General features: G+C 42.6%; 1 protein-coding gene across 1 annotated transcript; it reads right to left on the reverse strand.

Annotated features, from left to right (window-relative positions):
* Window positions 1-589: 589 nt before the first annotated feature.
* LOC143327019 (rhamnose-binding lectin-like) lies at window positions 590-19,470 on the reverse strand. The gene is made up of 15 exons (XM_076741135.1): window positions 19,392-19,470; window positions 18,995-19,130; window positions 18,625-18,734; window positions 18,501-18,545; window positions 16,095-16,227; window positions 15,911-16,014; window positions 5,157-5,228; window positions 4,766-4,901; window positions 4,396-4,505; window positions 4,272-4,316; window positions 3,871-4,012; window positions 1,969-2,147; window positions 1,647-1,779; window positions 1,465-1,568; window positions 590-686 (listed from the first exon to the last, which is right to left on the reverse strand). Exons 1-15 carry the CDS (start codon window positions 19,468-19,470, stop codon window positions 676-678), a joined length of 1,539 nt encoding a protein of 512 aa, XP_076597250.1. The 3' UTR covers window positions 590-675.
* Window positions 19,471-20,584: the final 1,114 nt, after the last annotated feature.

The following is a 20,584-nucleotide window of genomic DNA, read 5'->3' on the forward strand; positions in this document are numbered from 1 at the left end:
CAGCAAGTCGTACTAAGAGTCCACTGAGTCCTCATACAGTTTTATTTTTTTTAAGTACCACTGGGAAGACAACGCGGCTACAGACAAAACACTCTTTTGAACAGTTCTATGTTTGTACCATTCATGGGGAGTTTTCAGTGTGTTCAGTAATTCTTTATTTATTTATTTTTTATTTTACCTTGTGATCTGTCATTCCTGGAGTCTGAGTCTGTTTTGCAGACTGAAAATCACAACTGGCCGCCCTTTTGTGCAGTAAAGAATCAGGTCAAAGTGATTTTTAAAGTATTGAAGTACACACAGGAGCTCCCAAACACTGAGGTCATGCAGCTCACAGTGATGGAAAGTCACCCAATGAATGACATTAAAAGAAAACTGTTGTGCTGGAATCTAACTAGTTTATTTTTTTTTTCACGTACAAATACAATTCAAAGCGACTGACATCAGAGCAGAAACTCATGTAAAACTCATTTAAATTTGAAATTAAATCAACTGGAATATAATAAAATGAAATCAAATATCAATAGACTGGTTTGTATCTGAAGATCTCTTTAATTTACACTTTGATGGGTTTCTTTACATCCGACACTGGTCACTGCACTGAATCTGATGTGACATCTTGTTGATTTATTCTGAATATTATCAGATACATGTGTGCTGCGTTTATACTGTCCAGCGTTAAGATGGAACTGCAAAAGAACAGACAAAACATTTGTTTTAGACACAGAATTCAAGCGACTGATGATGCAAAACAGATCTGTAGAAGTCAGCTGCATGCATGACCAAATGTCCCATTAATGTGTGTGTGTGTGTGTGTGTGTGTGTGTGTGTGTGGGGCGCATGTATTTTTAGTGCAGACTGGGGCTCTGTGGCGAAGTCACATTAAGAACGACAATGGCAACCACTCACGCAGCCATAGTCTTCCACATCAAGTTCTGCTGGCATCAACAGACAAATTACTTCCTGTTAGCCAATGGCTCAAAGCAACACAACGTAGTGAAGCTGAACACATTTCCCACTCAGTTTTAATGATGTAGTTCTCTCATGGGCAGATCCAAAGGAACGCACATAAAACCATTTAAGTCACATCTGGTTCAGACTTCATCACTCTGGCCCGATTTTGATACGATTTTGTTGTGGCCGACCAATTACCAGCATCGTGAACAACAATCAGGCGTCTGTCCTCGTGTAGTGTGACGTGCAAGAGTTTCTGAGTCTGTGATGGTTCAGTCTGACACGGTGACCATCGCTAAAGACTAAAATATCATGTAGTCTTATTCCGGCTTTAGCTAGCTCTGCTTTGACAAACTTTACAATAAAATTATTACCGTTGTCTCTCAGATTCTAAGCAGCCACCACTAGGGGGGGCTGCAGCGCCGGCTTAAGGCCCTCACTGTTTACTGTGTGACATCTTCATGTGCACTTTAAGAGCCTCAGCAGAGAGAAACTGGCTCTGAAACTACTCACCTTGACATGTGTAGTCCACAGTCAGGTACTTGTAAGTGCCCACACAGGGGTCTCCAAACACTGCGCTACTGGCGTTGATGACGCAGCTGTTTTCCCCATCACAGCTGTGGATGCAGAGGGATGTGAGTGAGGTCTGAACACACTAAAGTGGAGTTTGTTTAGTTTTAGAACGGCAGCTGCACCTTTCAGCCACTTTGCTGGAGAATCTTGAGCAGCGGACATCTTGGATCTCTGATTCTGGACGTCCAGAAACACATGTGGTCCGGTCGCTGCGGCCATAAACAGCATTATAGACGATTAGAATCCTCCCTTCAACTGAGGAAAAAAGGAAACAACACATTGGAGAGGACTGAAGTGTAGTTCATGTATGATTGAGAGTAAGACAATAATGAGACATCTTACCACACTTCAGGCTCGCCTCAGAATCCTCACATGCCACAGTCTGATCTGTCAAATGAACCATATTAGACGTCAGTTACGAGACTGTGGACAGAAACTGTGGACACAGATTTTCCTTTGGGCCACAGATTATCTTCAGCGGAACAAAACAGAGCGAGCGGAGCGCTTTTAGCCACTTACACTGACACTTGTAGGCCACTGTCAGGTACTTGAAAGTGCCGACACACGGGTCTCCAAACACTGAGTTGCTGGCTGTGATAGCACACTTGATCTTTCCATTACAGCTGTGGATGCAGATAAACATCAGTGAATGTGAAATGTGGATATCTCATGAGAGAAGACGACAGTGGATGGAATCTACAGATTTGTAATCAAACACATTAAATATCTAACTTGCCTCAAAGTTACAGTTTCAATCAAAATTATTCAACTCCCATTGCATATTAGGCTTATTGGCAAAATCTACAATTTCTTTGCAATGAACAAATTACACAAGAACTGTTTAAGTAGTTCAATGAAACTAATATTACAAGGGTTTTGATCCAAATTGAACACAAAATGCTACTTTTAATGACTATTGCAGTGTCAATACTAAGTAGAGCACCCTTTTGCTGTTATGACAAGCTGCAAACGTGATGCAGAGCCAGACACCAGCTTCTGACAGCGTTCTTGAGGAATCTCAGCCCATTCCTCATGGACAGTGGCCTCCAGTTCAGTAATATTCTTGGGTGTGCGTTTTGCAACCGCCTTTTTCAAATCCCACCAGAGATTTTCTATGGGGTTCAAGTCAGCCGACTGTGACGGCCACTCTAGAATCTTTCATTGCTTCTCCTGAAACCATGCCTTGGTTGACTTTGAGGTATGCTTGAGATCATTGTCCTGTTGGAAGGTCCAGTGATGCCCAAGCTTCAGCTTCCTCATAAGGCACAATGTTTTTTCCTAAGATTTCCTGATACTTGACTGAATCCATCGTGCCCTCCACATGCTGGACGTTTCCAGTGCCAGAGGCAGCAAAGCAGCCCCAAAGCATCACTGAGCCACCGCCATGCTTCACTGTAGGCAGGGTGTTCTTTTCAGCATATGCTTCATTCTTCTTCCTCCAGACATACCGCTGTTCCATAGGCCCAAAAAGTTCCACTTTTGTTTCATCGCTCCACAGAATAGAATTCCAAAACTTCTGTGGCTTATTTATATGGTTCTGAGCATATTGGAGCCGACTTTTCTTGTGTTTTGGGTCATCAGTGGTGTACGTCTTGGAGTCCGGGCATGGAGCCCCTCAGGGTTTAGTATGCGCCTTACTGTGCAAACTGAAACCTCAGTGCCTGCTGCCACCAAGTCTTGCTGCAGGTGTTTTGCAGTCACTCGAGGGTTGTTGACCACTTGCCTCGTCAGGAATCTGGTGGCAGCCGCTGATAGTTTCCTCTTTCTGCCACGTCCAGGTAGTGTAGCCACTGTTCCTTTAACTTTGAGCTTGCAAACTATGCTTCCAACTGTATCTCAAGGAACATTCAGAACTTTTGCTATCTTTTTGCATCCTTTTCCTTGTTTGTGCAAGGCAGTGACCTCTACTCTACTTTTTGGACAATTCTTTTGACTTAGCCATAGTTCTAACATGCAATCAAACATCAATCTCAACAATCTCCTAGCCTGTCCAGGTATTTATGTGTTCTATCTCAAGCACACCTGAACTAATGAAGCCCTTGATTAGTTGCACTAAGTGTGCTTGAAGCAGGGGGTTGAATAATTTTGGGACTGCAGTAGTGATTAAATGTAGCATTTTGTGTTGAATTTGGATAAAAACCATGGTAATATTAGTTTTATTAAACTATTTCAACTGTTCTTCTCTACTTTGTTTATTGCAAACAGCTGGAAAATTGTACATTTTGCCAACAAGCCTAATATACAGTGGGGGTTGAATAATTTTGATTGCAACTGTATCACTGTACTGCACTTAATATTCTCCCAAAGAGCCTGAAGGTCTAATGAACAAAGAGTGGGCAGCTGTACCTTTCAGCCACTATCTGTGTACTGGTATCAGCGCTGATGCAGTGGGTGTTTTGGATCTGAGGGTAGGACCGTTCTTCAACACATATGGTGTGCGTATGGCGTCCATAATTAGCATTGTACACAAATATACCCTGCCCTCCATCTGACAAAAAGAGGAGGAAATACTGATGAGGTAAAAGAAATATGGATACTGCAGATAAGAGAGGTAGGTGACCAAAGGAGTAAGAAAGACATTAAGATAGTATCAATACATAAATCAAGTTAATTAGGAGCGTCTCCATCAGGTTTCTCTGGCCCTGGTTTAGATCAATGTCCTTTAATACTGAGCATTTGGACACACTGAGGCCAGTTAACCACAACAATCCATCATACACACAAAAAAGGAGAAAGTGTGATCTTACTGCAGTGCAGATGTGCCACAGAGTGCTCGCACGCGGTCTCGTGTGCTGTCAAGACAAATCACATCAGACGTTTATCATACCTGTCTGTAGCTTTGCTCCTCTTTCATTCAGAAAGGTGACTGACCTGTTCGGAAACAGCTGTGGGTGGTGTCCAGGTATTTGGAGATGCCCGGGCAGGGATCAGAAGCATGGATGACGGTCATGTCCAGAACACACACCTTCCTGCCGTCACACCTGCAGGAAGACGATGAAGAGCAAAATGTGATGTCAAGTGACCTCTGTGTTACAATGCAAATTAAATGTACCAGGTGTCTAAAGTGGAGCTGAACTGACTGAATCCTCTTGACTCAACATTCACACATGACCTCCAGGATTATCCCACAGCTACACTTAATAAATCTGTGAAACAGATCAGGAGCTCTGCTGTGTCATGATGACTACAGGAAACACGAGAACTGCTGTCATGGTGGAACACTGTTTTTTGGGATGCGTACTGTTTCTTGACAGCCTCCAGAGTGTCCTGCTGAAAGCACGAAGTGTTGGCGAGCTGCTGAGGAGATCTGCCCTCGCTGCAGGTCTCACTGTTTACGCGTCCATACAGAGCTGACCGCACATTGATCACTCCAGTGTCTGTTGAACATGCAATGATAACCAGCTTTTGTTAAAGTATTTTGACAGCTATCAAACAGAACAACTGTGATCAGATCCTGAATCAAATGTTGCAAAATTCTAAGAGAAATATATCAGCTTTTCTTTTCTTTTTTTTTTTTGTCAAACACTGAAATCCAGAAATATATAAATGTATTATCAGTTTGAGTTACGGCGGCTTCCAGCCTTCAAGGGTCGGATTCTGTGTGGACAGAAAGCTTTAGAGTTCAGTCATACTGCAGGTCAGATTGTAGAAGCTGGCGTCATCGCAGGTGACGACTCTCTGTTTGGACCAGGCCCTCGAAAAGTCTGCCATGAAAAGTTTGTTTTAATAACAATAATAATATTAGAATTTGTGAGCAGTATATTCATGACACAAACAAAGAGACACTGAACACAAAGAGAAGACAGAAGAAATTTCAAAACATCAACTGTGATCATATTGGTATTATTAAGGTAAAAAACATGAGCATTTATTTTCCTGACAGCTATTAGCAGCTTTCTTTTTCATCTTCTGCAGAAACAGATAAATATAATGTTTGTTCGGTCGCCTGCTGCAGATCTGTGTAACACTGCAGTACCTGAATAAAAAGGTGATGACGTGAGCTTGACTGTAATGTTTCCCATCAGTTCCCACAAGTTATAAAACATCAGGTTTCTGTTTCTGAATGTGTGAATGTGCGTATTGTTTGTTTAAAAACACTTGATGAGTAAAACTATAGATGAATATGGATTTTTAACTCAGTCACTGCACAAGAATCAAAGCGGCTCCAACAGACTGCACAGACATGATGTCTATAGAAACACATGGTATGTGCATAAAAATACAAAAGACACAAATGTCATCACATCCCCACCCACACTCAGATATTTACCTGCTGTGAGAAGCAAACACGTTGCTGTCAGCACTGAAAGACAGACATCATTGTCAGAGAGTAAACGCAGAAGTTAAACCTCTAACATAAAATAAAAATAGACTAAAATCAATCAGAAAGCTTTGAAAAATAGAGCTTTTCATACTGTGACAGCTCGACTTTTGCACAGGAAGTCGTATACTCACACACTGTGGTGCTGAGTCTGAGGAGGAGCATGGTGTCTTCAGATCTGCTGCTGCAGGATGAAGATGACCGATGAAGAACAGGAAAATAGTGTTAGATTCATGACTGTAAACGATCTGTGTCAGTAAACACAGCTCAAACAGAAAACAAAAAATATCCATTAGCGATGATTTCTGCGATTTATCCCACTGACTTCGTTGATCCTCACTTTTCCTCTAGCGCCACTGGCAGATCAGAAGCTTTAATTACCTGCAAAACTAATGCCACTCATCTGCACTTCATGGTTGGTGTTAATTAGCAAATGTTCTGTTCTCATGTGCGGTAGGATGCACATTTTCCTTCAGGGAATCAATAAAGCTTTTTCTCTATTTAACAGAAAGTGAATCAGTGAACTCAACGCTTTGGCCACTCAAAACATCCCTGAAGTAAACCCTAAGTGTGCTCAAACAACCTGGAAAGAATCAAGAATCAATCATTTTGATATGCACAAAAACAGCCTTTGCCTGCATGACTGGAAAGATGAATTTGGTTCAGAAATCTTACTTTGTGATGATTGGATGAGGTTCACAAGATGTGTCCGCTTCTGATGGCAGGATGCTGTGGAATTTAATCACAAATGATGCTTTATATGCTTTGTAGGTGTTAAAGGGCGTTTCTAGCTAGCTGATTAACTAAAAGAGTATCACCTGGAGGATATTGACTGTTGAATTCTCAAGAAGTGCTGTAGGTGCAGTGATGGGCTCAGCTGGAAATCAGGGGGTGGGCAGGGGTGTCCATGTTCTTTCATCAGTTAAGTATACAGCAGAAATTCATACAGTGATGTTAAAGACAACACTGCTGTTGGCCTATTTGCTCATGATTATCTTCGCCCCATTTTAAACCAGAATGTGTGAAGCTAAACAGAATCATCTTAAACACTCAAGAGAAGTTTGTTAAAGGTCAGTTTACTTTTCCCAACTGTAACAACCGAAACCACCCTGAGTGTGAGGCATGTTTTTTCAGTCCTGAACACTTAACAGTGCCAACAGAAAGTGACCCATCACTGAGAGCACTGATGCTAGTCCAGCTGTTTACTGCTGTTAGAAGAACTTTCCCCAACCAGAAACCTTGGCTGAACAGTATGGTCCGCCTCCTACTAAAGGAACGTGACGCTGCCTTCAGATTTGGCGACACAGCGGCCCACGGCTAATCCAGAGCTAACCTGTAGAGAGGCCTCGGGGAAGCTAAACACGTTCACAAGCAACAGGAGCACTTCCACAACAATGCCGACCCCCGCCGCATGTAACAGAGCATCCAGGCCATCAGCCAAAAAAGACAGCCCCACCAACCAGCAATGCCTCCCTCCCTGATCAGCTCAGCTCCTTCTATGCCATCTCTGAAGATCTGGAGATATTGAGTACAGTCATGGCCACATTGTTTACATCAGAGACCAGCTGGTACCGACAGGGAAGCCACGCTGGGACTGAGCGTCATGCTTGAGGAGACGTTACAAACCAGTCCTCCCCTCAATCATCATGTAGAATGTCAGATCTTTCCCCCGTGAGATGGACGAGCTAGCAGGGCGAGCGAGCAGTGAGTGTAACATTACGCTGTTCAGAGCCATGGCTAAGCACACTAACTCTGGACTGTTTCCAGATGATGCAGGCAGACAGGACAAAAGAGCAGGAAGAGGACATTAAGCCAACAACTGTTAGCGCTATCTACTGAGGGAACTTGCGATAGCGATATCTGACAAGTGATTTCCACCACATAAGAACTGTTTTCTTTAAACCAAACTACAGCTGCCGACTGTGTCACTGCACAGAAACCAGAGAGGATCTCCTCCCCCAACCCGAGACAGTTTATAGCTAATCGTCCATGAGTAGATGCACGCTTCCCTCTGCGCGGTGATACGGTTGGTGCAGGTTGGTAGAAAGAAAGTAGTTCCTATATGAAACTGCTCTTAACAAGGTCTGATTCAGACCTGCTTCAGATCATCTCCATTCAAAACATGAAACCATCACTGAGAAACAGCATTAAATCCAACTTTTCAGGATGTATGGTCCTGTTATACAGTGCGTTATTATTATTTTGTTGTGTTTTCTCTGTCATGTGTTGTGTGTGACTTTTCATTCCAGTTCTGAAGTGGAGGTGTGGCCTGGCTATTCGGAGGGCAGACGGCACACCTGATGCTCATCCACTGATTCTCTCCCTATTTAAGCAGCGTTGTGGACATGTCTCACTGCCAGATTGTTCAAGCTTCACGCTAGACTTTCCAGCCATTCCTTGTCTCTCGCATTCATAGTATTCTAGTCTTGTTCCTTGTCGCTTGTGAGCGTATCTTGTGTCTGTTTAGCTTGTTAATCCATTGTGTGTTTCCCTCGTTTTGTTTTCTTGCTATGGATGTGTGTAACCCACCTTAAAATGCGTCATAAATAAATAAATAGTTAAATAAAATACATAAAAATGTTGAATCAGCTAAAAAGTTACATTTGATTCTCCAAGAGTTAAAACCTCATTATTAAAATTAGATTAAAAAGTGCATTTGTTCGAAATATGTATATTTAATCCATTGAAAGTCAGCTAAAAATGGTCAGAAAGCTCCTTTAGTGGAAACGAGTAAAAGTATGGCTGTTAAAAATGATTACGCTCCTTCTCCTTTAAGAGATGCGCTGCCTAAAATGCGCACGGCACAGCGCTGGCGTGCACACGGCACTTCGCAGCAGAGCGCAGACGAGAGATGGACATGAGAACAGCGCAGAAAATACTTTGGATAGAGTTTGTTGAAGATCTTTAAAAAGGAATTCCAGCCAGGGTGCTGACGCACGAGGATTGTATTGGGGTTAACCACGACGGTTTTTGGTGAGTTTTAACTTTGAGTTTTCTGTAACATGTACGCGTGTGGATGTTAGCAAAGAGCTAATATTGAAGCATGCGGAGGAGGTCGTTAATCCTGCTTAGCGGTAAGTGTGTTTTTTGCTTATTAAGGACACCAAATGTGAACGATTGCATGTTGTGTTAGTGAAAGAGTTTCACTGCATTTAAAATGTTTTATTCTGTTTAAAGGACAGCATTTTTAAGATTGAAAATGCTGCTCTATAACCATGTTTTCCTGGATGTTAAGACGCACGATCTTGTAAATTTGCAGTCTTATTTCACGTAGATAGGATACTTTATCCCATTTATGACCTGTCCTGCAGGTCAGGTTTTTTTGTTGTTGTTGAATTGGTTGGAGACCTTCCCTTTGGTGCTGTGTGGGGAGACGCACGAACCGTGATTTCAGTGGCGGGAACTCATCTTCATTGTGACAGTGAGGACATCCGCTGACGCATTCGAGCTGTTGGTAAACGTGCTGCCTGAGCGGTAGGACTGTCGGATCTTTTGTTCCCCTTATTCAAACTGAACTGAGTTTAGAGCTGTTTGCTCTCAAACGAACTGGGACTGTTAACATAATTGGAATTGGTCTCTGGTCTAATTTTTGTGTTGTTTCCCACTCCTTCAGAACCTAGAACTGGATCCTGATTGTCAATGCTAATGTCAGCATGCTAACATGCTGATGTTAGCATGTTCACCATCTTAGTTCAGTGTGTTAGCATGCTAACATTTATTATTTACCTGTAAAAACAAATTGCTGAGCCTGATGAGTTTGTAGGCATTTTGTCATAAATCATATATTCTAGAAATTAAAATTGTCACCTGGATCAAAAGTTAATGAGGACAAAGGTTCTTGAGGAAACATCTGGGGCTCCAAAATGATTTGTTTCTGGCTCACACTAGGAGCAAGACTGTTAGCAGACTTTGTTATTGTTGTTGTTATTGTGTCACGGAGCACTCGCTCTCACTCTCTGAGTTTCGATAGTAGGGTTGGCTGACGCAGGTCACGCCCTCTATCTGTTGCTAGCTGGCGAAATCCTGAAGGGGCGGGTTCAGCCGTGGCAGCAGGCTGTGAGGGGGCACAGCTGTGGCACTTCCTGTATTTAACACACACGCTGCGCTGAAGCATCAACGGAAGCGTCAGCGTCGTGTGAAGACCCTTTTGTGTAAAGATCTGCGAGTCTACTTGCAAGAGCCCACTGAGCAAGGACACAGGTAACCACCACTACTCTTACACTACTCCTGCTGCCTTTCTGCGCACACACACCATGTGCTACCAATATATTCCGGTCCTCCAGGGCATCCGAAAAAAATACATTGGCCATAAAAGGCGACGCAATCCTGAGAACCATTACTCACTCAGAAAAATCTCAGCTACTCCCTCTGCTTTTTCCTTTGCTCTATGGAATTGCCAGTCTGCTGTAAACAGAACCAAATTTATCCAAGCACTTGTAAAGCTACATCAAAATCAGGTCCTAGACCAGACTGAAACCTGGATCTGTCCAGAAAACACAGCCACACCAACTGCGCTTTCAGATGACTCTACTGTCTCCCGCACACCTCGTCCAGATGAATGTGGAAGTGGCACAGACGCATTCATTTCCAAAAACTGGAAATTCACCAAACTTACTCCTCTAAAGCAACTGCTCCTCATTTGAATATCATGCAATCATGGTTACTGCTCCCACTAAGCTGTATATGTTGGTCGTATATTGCCCACCAGGGCTACTGGGGAACTTTATAACTGAACTGGACATGCTACTCTCAACCATTCCTGACGATGGTACCCCACTGATTGTCATGGGTGACATAAATATTGATCTTAACAAACCCCATGCGGCCGACTTCCTTTCACTGCTGTCCTCATTTGACCTCAAATAGGCCTCCACCGCTCCAACACACAAAGTGGGCAATACACTCCACTTAATTGCAGTACGAAACTGCTGCACGGCTAAGCTAACTGTCACCCCACTACATGTATCAGACCACCTTTCTATTTAATTCTCTGTAAGTCCAAGTCCACTTATTATCAGGAGAAAATGAGTAGCAGCAAAGACACTCGGAAACTATTCTCTGCTTTCAACTCACTACTCAACCCCCCACGGCCTCCACCCTCAACTTTGCTCACAGCCGATCAATTTGCTTTCTTCTTCACTGATAAGGTTTCAACCATCAGCAACCAGTTCTCTGAGCCTGACCAACTCAGTAGGATACCACCAGCTAACAGAGCTTCACTCTCTTTATTTACACATGTCACAGAGGAGCAAGTCTCCAATCTTCTGCTCGACTCTCGCCCCACTACCTGTCCACTGGACCCCATACCCTCCGACCTCCTGCAGGCCATCTTGCCCACTCTTATCCCTGCTGTCACCCACATGATCAACTCCTCACTTACAACAGGTGTGTTCCCCACAACTTTTAAACAAGCCCAAGTAACCCCACTGCTAAAGAAACCTACCTTCGACCAAGCTCAGGTTGAAAATTACAGGCCGGTTTCACTCCTCTCTTTCCTTTCCAAGACTCTTGAGTGCACAATCTTTAATCAGGTCTCTGAATTCCTTTCTGACAACAACCTGCATGATCCCAGCCAATCCGGTTTCAAATGCAGACACTCTACAGAGACTGCGCTTTTATCTGTAGTGGAAACACTATGATCAGCTAGAGCTACTGGTCAGTCCTCTGTTCTACTGTTGCTCGGCTGCCTTTGACACGGTTAACCACCAAATCCTCCTCTCCACACTTGCTGAGCTCGGCTTCTCAGGATCTGCTCTCCGCTGGTTTGAGTCCTACCTCTCAGGGAGATCCTTTGCAGTCTCCTGCAGGGGAGATGTAGCAAGCCCACTTTGTTTTTGTGCTTGCTGTTTCTCATTTTGTCCACCAGAGGGCAGGTTGCATTGTTTACAGGTTAATATTGAAAAATGAATATCTGCTTTTAATGCATTCTTGACATAATTTCGTTGTGTTTAAATTTCATGATTTTGGTTGCTTCTAAGAAAATGTAATTTCATCTGCTTTTATGTTATATTTTCGCCTCTTTTGGAGCTAATGGTTCCGTTTCTAAATCGTGAGATTTTATTTTGAAGACCACTACTTCCTACTTCCTTCCTGTGCTATATTGCGGGAAAAACAAAGCCATTTGACTACGGAATAAATGAGCTAGTGGTAAAACGGTAAAGGTTTAAGGTAAAACAAAGCAGAATCGGCAACTTAATGATAAAACGTCGAAGGCTGCGTGTATCCTAGCAACCCCCGAGGAGGCACAAGGTTGGTGTGCGTGGTCATTTCTTGATTATTTGTCGATTTGTTTCGGAAAATATTTTAACTCTGTTGTCCGCTTATTTGGTGAATTGGCGGCGTATTGCGTGGTACACGGCCGAGTTGTCTGAGAAAGTACTGTGATTATTTACCTTTTAATATAGACAGAAGTGGAAACAGAAATGTGATTGCTTGTTTTTCTTTGTTTTGTCAGTTTTGGTTTATGGAGCTGGTTTGTGAAACAGGAAGGAAGATCAGACCCTACCTGTCTGAGCATGCAACACAACTCCCAGTACAAGCGCTGGTACTATCACACCTCAACTATTCTAATTCCTTACTGGCAGGGCTCCCAGCATGCTCATTAAAACCTTTGCAGATGATACAGAATGTGGCTGCTCACCTGGTATTTAACCAGCCCAAAAGAGGGCAGGTCACTCCCCTGTTCATATCCCTTCAGTGGCTCCCAGTTACTGCCCACAATAGGTATAAGTCCTTGATGCTTGCCTACAAAATTGCCACCAAAGCCGCTCCGACCTACCTGAACTCCTTCATTCAGTTTTATGCTCCCTCCCACTCACTACACTCTGCCCAGGAACAGCGCCTGGTGCTGCCCCCTCCAAAAGGCCCCAAGTCTCTAGCTAGACTCTTCTCTTCTGTGGTTCCCAGGTGGTGGAACAAGTTACCAAACTCCATTGGTTCTGCAGAGTCCCTCTTGATCTTTAGAAAAAGACTAAAGACCAAGCTCTTTACTGAACACCTTGTTTTATAAAAAATAAAAATAAAAATACATCATGGTCGACTCTATGCACTTTTTGCATTACTTCGTAGCACTGCCTCGTAGCACCTGTGTCCAGTTGGACCAGAAAGTTGTGTTAGGGCACTTACTCTTATTGTTCTCTCCCGTCTAGAACCTTGCTTGTGATGTATGAAAATCTTATATGTACGTCGCTTTGGATAACAAGGTCTGCCAAATGACAAATTGTAATCGTAATTGTAATTGTAATTTATGATTCACAAGAAAAGACGTGTCATTGGCACACTTGTAGTACAATATGCACACATTTGCTGTGTCCCAATTCAGGGGCTGCAACCTTCGGAGGATGGATTTGAAGGCCGATTACGTCATAATGCTGCGCGAAGGCTGTCCCAATTCGTCCAAATTCGAAGGATCCTCCAAATGCAGCCGACAAATGCGTCCTCCTTTTCCCTGTATTTGGAGGATGCGTCGCTACTATCCTTCACGGCCTCCCATATCCCAAGATGCTTTGCGCACCGATTGTTTTTTTTAATAATGGCGACCTGTTGATACGAGGAGCTCAGTGAACAGTTAGCCTTATTAAAACTCTTCACTTACAAATGTTACAAGCTCGCATGTCAACTAATGTCTTATTTTGGGTGAATACTCGATTGTGATTGGCTGCAGGGTGTCCGTTAAAAAGTGTTGTAGGACAACTATAAAAAAGTTCCGGTCAAATAGCCTGATTGTTCTAAATTATTGCACTGGCTCAAACGCTAGTTGGTAACCGTGGCAACAGAAACTCAGAACATACGTTATTTCACAGTTTATTTAACACAACGGCAAGACAGTAGACAACATGAGTGATTTTATAGTTTCCTTTAACCACATTTAATGATCAGAGTGAATGGTGGATAATATTTCTTGCAATAAAAATGATTTAGGAAACTATCTGTGGACTTTGAATCTTTGAAACAAAATTTGGCATCATCCTCTGGACACACACAAGCGGTAAGAGGTGCACTTGCCTTCTGAAATGATACTTTGTATCACGTAACATAATGTTAAGCAATCATGTCACTTCCCTCCACTGATTAGGCCTAATATAACAGTTGCGCCGACCGAGCTGCAGGTTCTGTGGCCAGAGCCGGTTACCTTGGCAACGCGTCACAATGAGCGATATTAAATAGTCCACTCAGCTGCCTCTTAAAACTTAACTTAAAAACTTACGATTTTAATGGTAAAAAACAACATTAACGTATTAATAATTGATTTAATATTTATTTCTTTCGTAAGTGACCATGGTATAAGCGGGATAACGCCCTTCGACGTGTCCATTATCAGAAATGAATGGACGACGCGGAGGCGTGAACCGTCCGACGCGAAGCTGTGAAGATATTCACATCAGGTGAATTTGTAAGTTGTATAATAGGCTACATTTCGCGCCTCTTACAAGCGATAGGAGCTGTATGGGCGCATCTCTGCACCCCGTACGTGTGTTTTTCCCGGGTTAGGAGGGAAGAAGTTATGACGTCGTGACGCAATCAGGAAACTCTCCGAAGGCTAGACCGTCTCATTTACGGATAGTTGATGCAGCCGACGGAGGATCCTCCGAAGGACCCAGCCTCCGGAGACCCGTAGGCTGGGTCCTCCGAAGGATGCAGCCGCTGAATTGGGACACAGCTATTGTCACATGTCATTTGATGAGTAACAGTGAATATAAACATCACTTCTGTTTGCTCACCAGAAGAGTCGACAGGATGACTTGAATTTTTGGCTGACTTCCTTGAGCGCCCGCAGGCACTAAACACTGAATCTGAGGGGCTCTGCTGCTTCACAGCAAGTCGTACTAAGAGTCCACTGAGTCCTCATACAGTTTTATAAAGTACTACTGGGAAGATAACATGGCTACAGACAAAACACTCTATTGAACAGTTCTATGTTTGTACCATTCATGGGGAGTTTTCAGTTTGTTCAGTACTTCTTTTATTTATTTATTTATTTTTTATTTTACCTTGTGATCTGTCATTCCTGGAGTCTGAGTCTGATTTGCAGACTGAAAATCACAACTGGTCGCCGTACTGCCATGTGCAGTAAAGAATCAGGTCAAAGTGACTTTTAAAGTATTGAAGTACACACAGGAGCTCCCAAACACTGAGGTCATGCAGCTCACAGTGATGGAAAGTCACCCAATGAATGACATCAAAAGAAAACTGTCGTGCTGGAATCTAACTAGTTTATTTTTTTTTTTCACACACAGATACAATTCAAAGTGACTGACATCAGAGCAGAAACTCATGTAAATTGGAAACTAAATCAACTGGAATATAATAAAATGAAATCAAATATCAATAGAATGGTTTGTATCTGAAGATGCTGCATGACTTCCTCTTTAAATTACACTTTGATGGCTTTCTTTGCATCCGACACTGGTCACTGCACTGAATCTGATGTGACATCTTGTTGATTTATTCTGAATATTATCAGATACATGTGTGCTGCATTTATACTGTCCAGCGTTCAGATGGAACTGCAAAACAACAGACAAAACATTCGTTTTAGACACAGAATTCAAGTGACTGGTGATGCAAAACAGATCTGTAGAAGTCAGCTGCATGCATGACCAAATGTCCCATTAAGGCTTTGTTCAACTTTGCGTGTGTGTTTGTGTGTGTGTGTGTGTGGCGAAGTCACATTAAGAACGACAATGGCAACCACTCACGCAGCCATAGTCTTCCACATCAAGTTCTGCTGGCATTAACAGACAAATTACTTCCTGTTAGCCAATGGCTCAAAGCAACACAACGTAGTGAAGCTGAACACATTTCCCACTCAGTTTTAATGATGTAGTTCTCTCATGGGCAGATCCAAAGGAACGCACATAAAACCATTTAAGTCACATCTGGTTCAGACTTCATCACTCTGGCCCGATTTTGATACGATTTTGTTGTGGCCGACCAATTACCAGCATCGTGAACAACAATCAGGCGTCTGTCCTCGTGTAGTGTGACGTGCAAGAGTTTCTGAGACTGTGATGGTTCAGTCTGACAAGGTTATCATCTCTAAAGACTAGCGCTAAAGCTACTCACCTTGACATGTGTAGCCCACCATCAGGTACTTGTAAGTGCCCACACAGGGGTCTCCAAACACTGCGCTACTGGCGCTGATGATGCAGCTGTTTTTCCCATCACAGCTGTGAATGCAGAGGGATGTGAGTGAGGTCTGAACACACACTAAAGTTGAGTTTGTTTAGTTTTAGAATGGCAGCTGCACCTTTCAGCCACTTTGCTGGAGAATCTTGAACAGCGGATGTCTTGGATCTCTGATTCTGGACGTCCAGAAGCACATGTGGTCTGGTCGCTGCGGCCATAAACAGCACTATAGATGATTAGAGCCCTCCCTTCAGCTGAGGGAAAAAAGAAAAAGACACACTGGAGAGGACTGAAGTGTAGTTCATGTATGATTGAGAGTAAGACAATAATGAGACATCTTACCACACTTCAGGCTCGCCTCAGAATCCTCACATGCCACAGTCTGATCTGTCAAATGAACCATATTAGACATCACAGTTATGAGACTGTGGACAGAAACTTTGGACACAAATTTTCCTTTGGGCTACAGATTATCTTCAGCAGAGCAAAACAGAGTGAGCAGAGCACTTTTAGCCACTTACACTGACACTTGTAGGCCAATGCCAGGTACTTGTAAGTGCCCAAACACGGGTCTCCAAACACAGAGCTGGTGGCTTTGATGATACACTTGCTCTTTCCATTACAGCTGTGGATGCAGATGAACGTCAGTGAATGTGAAATGTGGATGTCTCATGAGAGGAGACGACAGTGGATGGAATCTACAGATTTGTAATCAAACACACTAAATATCTAACTTGTCTTCTCTCAAAGTTACAGTTTCAATCAAAATTATTCAACTCCCATTGCATATTAGGCTTATTGGCAAAATCTACAATTTCTCAGCTGTTTGCAATGAACAAATTACACAAGAACTGTTTAAGTAGTTCAATGAAACTAATATTACAAGGGTTTTGATCCAAATTGAACACAAAATGTTACTTTTAATGACTATTGCAGTCTCAAAATTATTCAGCCCCTTCATGACAAGCATCTTCAATACTTAGTAACAGCACCCGTTTGCTGTTATGACCTGTTGCAAACGTGATGCATAGCCAGACACCAACTTCTGACAGCGTTCCTGAGGAATCTTAGCCCATTCCTCATGGGCAGTGGCCTCCAGTTCAGTAATATTCTTGGGTGTACGTTTTGCAACCGCCTTCTTCAAATCCCACCAGAGATTTTCTATGGGGTTCAAGTCGGCCAACTGTGACGGCCACTCTAGAATCTTTTCAGCATGTGCCTCATTCTTCTTCCTCCAGACATACCGCTGTTCCATAGGCCCAAAAAGTTCCAGTTTTGTTTCATTGCTCCACAGAATAGAATTCCAAAACTTCTGTGGCTTATTTATATGGTTTTGAGCGTATTGGAGCCGACTTTTCTTGTGCTTTTGGGTCATCAGTGGTGTACGTCTTGGAGTCCGGACATGGAGCCCTTCAGGGTTTAGTTTAGTAGTTTAGTGCCTGCTGCCACCAAGTCTTGCTGCAGGTGTTTTGCAGTCACTCGAGGGTTGTTGACCACTTGCCTCGTCAGGAATCTGGTGGCAGCTGCTCATAGTTTCCTCTTTCTGCCACGTCCAGGTAGTGTAGCCACTGTTCCTTTAACTTTGAGCTTGCAAACTATGCTTCCAATAGTATTTCTCAGAACATTCAGAACTTTTGCTATCTTTTGCTTAACTTTTTGGACAATTCTTTTGACTTAGCCATAGTTCTAACATGCAATCAAACATCAATCTCAAACTCCTAGCCAGTCCAGGTATTTATGTGTTCTATCTCAAGCACACCTGAACTAATGAAGCCCTTGATTAGTTGCACTAAGTGTGCTTGAAGCAGGGGGGTTGGGTAATTTTGATTAGTTGCATCAGGTGTGCTTGAGACAGGGGGTTGAATAATTTTGGGACTGCAGTAGTGATTAAATGTAGCATTTTGTGTTGAATTTGGATAAAAACCATGGTAATATTAGTTTTATTAAACTATTTCAACTATTCTTGTCTACTTTGTTTATTGCAAACAGCTAGAAAATTGTACATTTTGCCAACAAGCCTAATATACAGTGGGGGTTGAATAATTTTGCAACTGTATCACTGTACTGCACTTTATATTCTCCCAAAGAGCCTGAAGGTCGAATGAACAAAGAGTGGGCAGCTGTACCTTTCAGCCACTATCAGCTTACTAGCATCAGCGCTGGTGCATTGGGTGTTTTGGATCTGAGAGTAAGGCCGTTCATTATAACATATGGTGAGCGCCTGGCGTCCATAATCAGCACTGTCGACAAATATACCCTGCCCTCGATCTGACAAAAAGAGGAGGACATACTGATGAGGTAAAAGAAACATGGATACTGCAGATTAGAGAGGTAGGTGACCAAAGGAGTTAGAAAGACATTAAGATGATATCAATACATAAATCAAATTAATTAGGAGCGTCTCCATCAGGTTTTTCTGGCCTTGGTTTAGATCAGTGTCCTTTAATACTGAGCATTTGGACACACTGAGGCCAGTTAACCACAACAATCCGTCATACATACAAAAATGGAGAAAGTGTGATCTTACTGCAGCGCAGTTGTACCATGGAGTGCTCGCACGCGGTCTCGTGTACTGTCAAGAGAAATCACATCAGACGTTTATCAAACCTGTCTGTAGATTTGCTCTACTTTCATTCAGAAAGGTGACTGACCTGTTTGGACACAGCTGTAGTTGGTGTCCAGGTATTTGGAGATGCCCGGGCAGGGATCAGAAGCATGGATGGTGGTCATGTTCAGAACACACACCTTCATGCCGTCACACCTGCAGGAAGACGATGAAGAGCAAAATGTGATGTCAAGCGACCTCTGTGTTACAATGCTAATTAAATGTACCAGGTGTCTAAAGCGGAGCTGAACTGACTGAATCCTCTTGACTCAACATTCACACATGACCTCCAGGATTATCCCACAGCTACACTTTATAAATCTGTGAAACAGATCAGGAGCTCTGCTGTGTCATGATGACTACAGGAAACACGAGAACTGCTGTCATGGTGGAACACTGTTTTTTGGGATGCGTACTGTTTCTTGACGGCCTCCAGAGTGTCCTGCTGAAAGCACGAAGTGTCGGCGAGCTGCTGAGGAGATCTGCCCTGGCTGCAGGTCTCACTGTCTATGCGTCCATACAGAGCTGACCGCACATTGATCACTCCGCTGTCTGTTGAACATGCAATGATAACCAGCTTTTGTTAAAGTATTTTGACAGCTATCAAACAGAACAACTGTGATCAGATCCTGAATCAAATGTTGCAAAATTCTGATAGAAATATATCAGCTTTTCTTTTTTTCTTTTTTTTCTTTTTTTTCAACCACTGAAATCCAGAAATATATAAATGTATTATCAGTTTGAGTTACGGCGGCTTCCAGCCTTCAAGGGTCGGATTCTGTGTGGACAGAAAGCTTTAGAGTTCAGTCATACTGCAGGTCAGACTGTAGACGTTGGCATCATCGCAGGTGACGACTCTCTGTCTGACCCAGGCCCTCGAAAAGTCTGCCATGAAAAGTTTGTTTTAATAACAATAATAATATTAGAATTTGTGAGCAGTATATTCATGACACAAACAAAGAGACACTGAACACAAACAAAGAGAAGACAGAAGAAATTTCAAAACATCAACTGTGATCATATTGGTATTATTAAGGTAAAAAACATGAAGAAACCAGTAAGTTCAGTTCATGGAGTTCAGTCTTAAATTGTAAATAAATACTAATATTCCCCCTGTAGGGGAAATTAGGGTGTCACAGGCAGCAGCAATAATAGCAGGAATATATAAAAGGAGACATAGAAGAGAATAAAAAAAACACAAAATAGAAAACAAAAAAATCAACTTGATACAAATAAGAAAATATTGCTAATTTGGAGACAAATGTTCCTTTCAGTTCAATGAAAGCATCTCTGAGTATTTATTTTCCTGACAGCTATTAGCAGCTTTCTTTTTCATCTTCTGCAGAAACAGATAAATATAATGTTTGTCCGGTCGCCTGCTGCAGATCTGTGTAACACTGCAGTACCTGAATAAAAAGGCGATGACTTGAGCTTGACTGTAACGTTTCCCATCAGTTCCCACAAGTTATAAAACCTCAGGTTTCTGTTTCTGAAGGTGTGAATGTGCGTAAGTACTGTTTGTTTAAAAACGCTTGATGAGTAAAACTATAGATGAATATGGATTTTTAACTCAGTCACTGCATAAGAATCAAAGCGGCTCCAACAGACTGCACAGACATGATGTCTATAGAAACACATGGTATGTGCATAAAAATACAAAAGACACAAATGTCATCACATCCCCACCCACACTCAGATATTTACCTGCTGTGAGAAGCAAACACGTTGCTGTCAGCACTGAAAGACAGACATCATTGTCAGAGAGTAAACACAGAAGTTAAACCTCTAACATAAAATAAAAATAGACTAAAATCAATCAGAAAGCTTTGAAAAATAAGGCTTTTCATACTGTGACAGCTCGACTTTTGCACAGGAAGTCGTATACTCACACACTGTGGTGCTGAGTCTGAGGAGGAGCATGGTGTCTTCAGATCTGCTGCTGCAGGATGAAGATGACTGATGAAGAACAGGAAAATAGTGTTAGATTCATGACTGTAAACGATCTG

The sequence above is a fragment of the Chaetodon auriga genome, chromosome 10, assembly GCF_051107435.1.
Source record: "Chaetodon auriga isolate fChaAug3 chromosome 10, fChaAug3.hap1, whole genome shotgun sequence".
Lineage (NCBI taxonomy): Eukaryota > Metazoa > Chordata > Actinopteri > Chaetodontiformes > Chaetodontidae > Chaetodon > Chaetodon auriga.

Bases quoted from the DNA above. Each gene is read 5' to 3' on its own strand.
- LOC143327019 (XM_076741135.1), bottom strand. From the start codon at position 19,470: ATGGCAGACTTTTCGAGGGCCTGGGTCAGACAGAGAGTCGTCACCTGC. The intron at 19,131-19,391 runs GTATGACTGAAC...CATGTTCAACAG, and splicing joins CGTCTACAGTCTGACCTGCA to ACAGCGGAGTGATCAATGTG. The intron at 4,506-4,765 runs GTACGCATCCCA...GTCTTCCTGCAG, and splicing joins CTGGAGGCTGTCAAGAAACA to GTGTGACGGCAGGAAGGTGT.